Genomic DNA, 7,115 nt, shown 5'->3' on the forward strand with positions numbered 1-7,115 from the left:
TAGATAGATGTAGTACAACAATCTGTTTAGATAGTAGGGAGTGGCCCTCGTGGGGGGAGAGAGAGAGAGAGAGAGAGAGAAAGAAAGAAAAGAAAGATATATTAACGTCTTCTAAGGCCAAAATTGGCCCATGAGACAAATGGTGTACAACAAAAATGGGATATTTACCCATTCATCGAAAGTAAAAATAAAAATAAGATAAAATAGAGTTTAAGCTAAATAGTTCTAAGAAAACAACAAACATGTTCTATATAAAAAACATGTTCTACAATGAGAATGATTCTATACTAGGCCTAATTTCATTTCCATCCAAGTCTCTCTCTCTCTCTCTCGAGAGGATATATATATATATGTTATCATGTATATGTATGTATGTATGTATGTATGTGTACATACATATGTATACGTATATATATATGTATATGTATATGTATGTATATGTATGTATCTGGAAAGACAGCGACGCATCGATGCAGACCCCTAAGAAGCAAAATCAGAGGCAGACGCAGACCGCAGAGAGGCAGAAGAGTCTGATCGAAGCTCCAATCTTTCGTGGCCCTGGGGGAGGGTTCCTTTTCCCACAGGTAGTCCTCGTAAACCAGATTTGCTCTTCCTTCCTCCCTTTCTTTTCGAATCTCTTTGCCCAACCTGTTTGTTTCTGTAACCTCTCAGGGAATTTATGGACATGGATATTTGAGAAAAATGATATGAAGGAGGACGACGAGATATGTGTGGACCATTGACTTTCCTCTCTCTTTCTGCAACAATACATGGTAATTGAATCTTTCCAAGTCTCTCTTTATGTTCATGTAACTTTGATATTTGTGTTTTTATTATGGTTGAGAGATGCAGAGGTGTGGAGGCATGTTTGGATTTTTAGGAAAAGTTCCTATCCCGCTGGAAATTGCCAGAATTTCTTTAATGCTTAGAGGGGAAAAGCTCACTAATAAATACCCATGTTTTCTGCTATTTTCTCTGAATTCTCCTGCTCAAGTCTGGAATGAGAGAGGAAATAGGGGAAGAATCTACCGTAAAGGTTTGGTGCGACACATACAATTGGTGAAATGAAGAGTTGATGGGGGAAATTTGATTCCCCCTAAGTATCTGTTATTTCCCTGATCGCCCCCTGCTCAGCCTGGGAATGAAAGAGATAAAAGGGGATGAATTGATTGTAGAATGGCTCTGTCAGCACACGTAATTGCTCCAGAGGCATTTCAAAGAGGGCAAATTCATGCAAACAAAATAACAAAAACTTAGAGGCATTTGCGGAAAATCTGTATTTTGGAATCTCTCTCTCTCTCTCTCTCTCTCTCTCTCTCTCTCTCTCTCTCTCTTTTATGATTATAAGGTTGGGATTTCCACGACCAGTTGGTAGACCTATTTGTGGCCACAAATTCTAACTTCTGGTGTTCCAATTATTAGTACTATTACATAACCTGAAAAATAAAACTCATGTTTCAATAGAGAGATTCTTATTGCTGCTAAGACTTGTAATGGAAAAAAGATGTAACTTGAAAGTATGTTATGAACTGCATTTTCTTATGGAAATAGATTTGCATTTCATGGGATTTGGAGTTTTAGTCTCATCAACAATGGGTTCCAACTACACACATGGAGAATGCAGGTAAAGAGTAATTTAAGTAAAATTGAAGAAAAAGCATCGTTTGATATAAGAAGGAAACAAGGACAAAAATAGCTCCTTTTGATAATCCAGTCACGATAAATACCACAACCACCTATGGAAAATTTTCTAGTAATGGAAAAGTATGCCCTTATTCAACTCTTGAGAAACATGTTCAATACGTTGAAACGTGTTTCAATGTGTCTTGATGGCCTTAGAATCTAAATGCAGCTAAATCATTTTGTTTGTTTGCGTGGGCCCAACACCAGATGCTCGGTTTCATCCATTCATGTTGGTGCATGTCACATGAATGTGGGTACCTTATTGTCTCTAAGCCAGAATTTGGGATCTTGCTGGATTTCAATGAGTTTATAACGTTTTCTAATCTAAAATGTGTCAGATGTATACTCTACATGGGATAAAATGTCTAGATGATCGCACTGGCAAGCATTAGGAAATGCCACCCAAAAGTTCGAAACGCGAAGGTGATGGCGATGTCCAAGGCCTCCTTCTTGAAAAGGATTTGGAAATCGAGACACTCTTAGATAAGATTTTCAGGCTTGAAAAGAGGTCTGAATCACTTGAAACTACCATGGAAAAGCAGCAAATTGCCACGAAAGAAATGGAGGAAAAGCTTCAAGATGTCATAACTTGTTTGACTGGGTATTTAAATTACATTTTCTTTTGTAAACGTTCAAAGTCTTTGACTGAAGTTTATTCTTTTGCTGGCTATCGTTACAATGTCAATGTATTCTTCTTTTCAGTGAGTTAAAAGTCAAACAAGAGAAGGTTTATGAGCTAGAAAATGAGTTGAAGAATTTGATAGCTGATAGCACAAAAACGATTGAAGATCTTACGAAAGAGATGTATGAACTACAGAACACTCACAAATTTACAGTCGATGATTTGCATCTTCAATTGGCAAATGCACAAGTACAGTTACGAGACATTGATGAGTTTACGGCGAAGAAGATTGCCATAGAACAAGAAATTGCAAAGTACAATGTTCAATAATAAATATTGCTGATTAAGAATGTTTAATTTCCATAAGTTTATACGTCGTCTCTCTAAATGTGGTACAAGAGTTGGGAAGAAAGAGAGGGTAAGAAGAGAATGAATATTTTTATAGAAGCTTCTTTGGACCAATTCCCATGGATATGCATGGTTCATTCACAAATAGCCTTTCATAAATATATCTTTCATAAACCAAGGAATCAATCAACATTGCTGTATTCTTAGTCTTTAAGGTTCATATTTGTGCTTAACTTATAAATTTTGTTTTATTTCCATCATCCTAGTGCGTCTGTGGAACCCCCATTGGATATGTATGGGGTTCCACAGAGAGGGTAAGAAGAGAATGAATATCTTTATAGAAGCTTCTTTGGGCCAATTCCCATGGATATGTATGGTTCATTCACAAATAGCCATTCATAAATATATCTTTCATAAACCAAGGAATCAATCAACATTGCTGTATTCTTTGTCTTTAAGCTTCATATTTGAGCTTAACTTATAAATTTTGTTTTATTTCCATCATCCTAGTGCGTCTGTGGAACCCCATCGCATGAGGTCCTGAAAGCAGAACAGCTTATGTAAAAATAATAACGATAACATCTAGGGGACATACACATGACATGGCATCAATGACCATTGTTAATTCAAACTGTAACGAAGTAATGGTGGATCAGGCTCTTCTTATTACAATAAATATTTGCAATATAAAATGCAGTTTGAAAGTGCAGTTTGAGAAGGAGAGAAAAGAACATGAAGAGGCTATAAGTGATACAGAGAGATCAGCATTGCAAGACAAAGAGAGGCTTAAAAAGGAAATAACGTCTCGTATAGAGGATACAAGGATGCTTATGTTACAACAGATGGATGAACAGCTGAATGCTGTAAGAACTGGTTTTCTTATACAGATTTTGATTTGTGAATACCTTGTATTTCAGAAAATGTGTATAATTTTTCGGTTTACACATTTGTAAATGTAACAGAAAACAAAGAAAACAATCATTGAAAACGAACAACTTGGAAAAGAGTTAAGCTATCACATAAGGCAGACACAATTACTTCTACAAAAGAATGAGAAACTAATCCAAGAAAATATAGACCTTCACCGGCAAGTGCTCCTAGCAAAAGAGGTTTCTTATAATCGTACATCTCTTCAACATCTTATGAAATTGCTTTTCTCCTTTTCCTCCCTGTTTAACATTTATTTCAAATTAGCTGGTTTAGAGGCGAGAATAAATTTATGATTCTTTTGATAACCCAAAATCATATGGGTGCTATATGTATAACCTCATTAATGCCATAAACAAAGGAGTATGGCAACCTCATTCCTCTCTCCTTCTTCAGTGTTCTCATGAAAGCAAGAACTAGAGATTTCTCTATGAATTTTGGTAACGTCCTTGCTACTCACCATCATAAATAATTTTTTTATTACAGGTTGAAAATGAATTGGCAAGGAAGAACCATATGAACCAAAGGACAATCCGAATATTGCTTTATAAGCTGCGAGGTTATTCCAACCAAAGACTATAATTTCTACAAAGAACAAATGAGCATTGGTTATGTACACACATACACACACACATATCTATATATTTATATATGTATATATTGTGATTTAAAAACAAAAGATAAATATGATAATAGAATCAAATATTTTTTAAATGCCATTAGAAACATGTGTAGAATACAAGTTTCTAGTAATGATACAACTCTTTGCATATCTAATGTGAGCATTTTCATATTATTCAAAAGGAACGAAACCAGTTCATGAGCAAGAATCTACTCCATTCACACATGAACATGAACTAGAACAATACTACCACCACATCGAAGACCAGGTAATTGTGTCTAACCAGAAATTCACGATGTTATTTTTAGAATATGGTTGTTTGGTTTTTGTTTGAGTGAAATTCTTGAACAAATATTTGACACCAGGTTAAAAGCTATATCGATGAACAGAAAAGGGCCCTTGACTCCATAAGCAGTGGAGAGGCAGCCATGAAATTCCTCTATGCTTGTTTAGAAGACATTGAGCTTGAGAAATTTGATTCATCAGAGGAAGAAAATGTTTCTCATCATGAAGTTGACAAAATGATATTGAGTTCGGATGGAACAATAATGGTTCCAAATTCGCTTGATCAATTAACATGTCCTCAAAGGAAGAAACTGTTGATGTTAGTATAACATAGGTTAAAACATCGATGTAGAAATAAAGAAATAGTTAATGTCATTTTGGCAGTGAATTTCCCCAGAAAAATATTTTCATTTTGATATATAATGAGATGTTCTTCTGTGTATTTCTTCTTCTTGATAGACATCTCCTTAGAACTGCGGTGTCTCTTCGAGCAATCGAACAAGACATGGCGATCAACGTAATGCAAACACAAAAACCAACACCAATGGTGAAAGGTAATTGATTGAATGAAAACTCTACTTAAATACAAAGAATTCAGCAGGATTTTCCACTGTATATGCATATGCATTTTTTGTATGAATTAGATCTACTCAATCCAAGCAAAACGGAAGCTGTGTCAGTTGAGGATATTCTCAGCTTTCCGATGAACGATGAAAAACCGACTTTCTTGTGCAATGTTGGAAGGACAAGTAGCCGAGTTTCAGTTGGCACTCAAACGAAATCGATGGTATGTGTGCATTTTGAGGATTAACATAGAAATTGCTTCACAAAAAGAAATGATTTCTTCATTTTCTCTCCTTAATTAATAGAGGGGTTGTTGGGCTTTGAATCCTCAAACTATTGCTTCCTACAAGAACCCGAACGAGTATGCTGAAGATAATAATTATCTTTACTTTTCCATTGCCAGAAATTGGAGGAAAGATTAGCACTTGATATAGAAGACCGGTTGCGGACTCACAGTTCAATGGGCTGAAGTAGTACTATGTTATAAAAGAGTCTGAAATTGTTGATGATAACTTGTTTTAAATGCTCCACAAAAGCCAATTAATGAATAAGAATGAGAGAAAAAAATTACAAGATTGAGAATTGAAAGGAGTGTATGAGGAAGAATAAACCTTGAACATCAAACATTTCGTGTCACATCTCTAGTAGTTCTAGACAACAAATTCACATTTTCTTCTTGGATATACTCACAATGGATAACATTGAAAAGGATTCCCAGAGAAAAATTGAAATGCAAGTATTTCTGTTCCCCCCCAAAACATTCTTTGATGTACAGGAAGATTCCTTCTAGGTGTAAAAGTTAAATTATTAGATTGTATGGCAGCATGGAGCAAATTTGCCAACCTGATGCAGTGGTGTGAGTGAACTGGTTTTTATCTGAATCAAATGATGATGGATTGTTGTGTACTCTTTAGTGGGAACATGAGTTCTGTGACCATTATGATAATGGATTGAGCTGAATTGTAGAAAAATGCCAAGAAGGATAACTATGGACCTTTGTGTTTGGGCATTTATCATATAAATTATGGAAGTAGGTTGCCGCAGGAACCTTATTTTTCAACACTGAATTGTTGGTGAAGGTAGGGTAACTGAAATGTGAGTCGTGACAGTCTACTGAACAATTGTTCACTGAAGTCATGGGGTTTGAAGACAAATATTAAAAGAAAGGCTAAACATTGTTGAGGACATCAATGATGATGTATTCTCCTAAGAAAAAGATCACGAGTTGGATTGTGTGAAGCTCTTACACCATATTTTATTACACTTTGTGAAGGTGGCTAATTACAATTCATTTTATAGCTTTGCATTCCCATCTTGCAAATTAGTAATGTCTTACCATTGTTCAACTTTGAACAAAAAAAAAATCATATTCTTGTGCGTTTAATTTTGCATTGCTGAGTTTAGCCACATTTCTGAACTTTTTAAGTTTACATTTGTGGCATCTTTTGTTAAAAAACCTTGTGTTCTTTCCAGCCTTTGTGTTATCCCATCTATCAGACAATGCAAATAATCCATATTTGCCAATCCATCACACTCTATACTTTGATAAGCATGTACACCTTTATCCCCTTCCACCATCCACTCATTGTTGAGGTTATTCATCTTGATTTCGTTGAATCATCATTCTTGATTTTATTGGATTATCTAGATTGGTTGAATAATCATTTGCTTGCTTAAGTTTCGTTGAATCATTGTTTACATAAAATAATTCATCCCCTTGAAAAAAGCGTACATGGTTTGTGCCCACATTCTTCTTTGTCTGTTTCTGGAGTGCTTGATGGGGTTGGTGAAATTAGAACCATCAAATACTTGGAATTGATAATTCCCATTGGCTCCACATCTATTGTGATCATGGTTTCGGTGTGCTTATACATTCCAAAATTTCTATCTTGAACTTACAAAGAATGTAGTTGATGTTGAAAATCCCCTTGAGGGTTGTGACTCTCGGAATTCCAGTTCTAATACCAGTAGAATCAATATTTCTTGAATATGTAGCTGTATAAACCTGGCGTTAATTGATGCTGGATCTCCTCGTGGAACTCTTGTTGAAGAGAAAAGTGTAAA

General features: G+C 35.4%; 1 protein-coding gene across 4 annotated transcripts; it reads left to right on the top strand.

The window, feature by feature from the left end:
- Positions 1–470: 470 nt before the first annotated feature.
- On the top strand, positions 471–5,957 carry LOC147859058 (uncharacterized). Of its 4 annotated transcripts, XM_087326088.1 has the most exons (13): positions 471–584; positions 673–773; positions 1,891–1,933; positions 2,022–2,284; positions 2,386–2,619; positions 3,351–3,516; positions 3,616–3,762; positions 4,067–4,139; positions 4,385–4,470; positions 4,568–4,806; positions 4,947–5,041; positions 5,132–5,274; positions 5,455–5,957. In XM_087326088.1, the coding sequence occupies exons 4-13, from the start codon at positions 2,079–2,081 to the stop codon at positions 5,518–5,520; spliced, it is 1,455 nt and encodes a 484-aa protein (XP_087182214.1). In that variant the 5' UTR covers positions 471–584; positions 673–773; positions 1,891–1,933; positions 2,022–2,078; the 3' UTR covers positions 5,521–5,957. The 4 variants fall into 4 exon arrangements, with proteins under 4 accessions (XP_087182214.1, XP_087182215.1, XP_087182216.1 ...); XM_087326089.1 differs by lacking the exons at positions 471–584; positions 673–773 and adding an exon at positions 887–1,624; XM_087326090.1 differs by lacking the exons at positions 471–584; positions 673–773; positions 3,616–3,762 and having other exon boundaries at positions 888–1,933.
- The last annotated feature ends 1,158 nt before the right edge of the window (positions 5,958–7,115 follow it).

Source organism: Azolla caroliniana, unplaced genomic scaffold (genome assembly GCF_043228905.1).
Source record: "Azolla caroliniana isolate FFs.n. ecotype wild unplaced genomic scaffold, voAzoCaro1.0.p SCAF_10, whole genome shotgun sequence".
Lineage (NCBI taxonomy): Eukaryota > Viridiplantae > Streptophyta > Polypodiopsida > Salviniales > Salviniaceae > Azolla > Azolla caroliniana.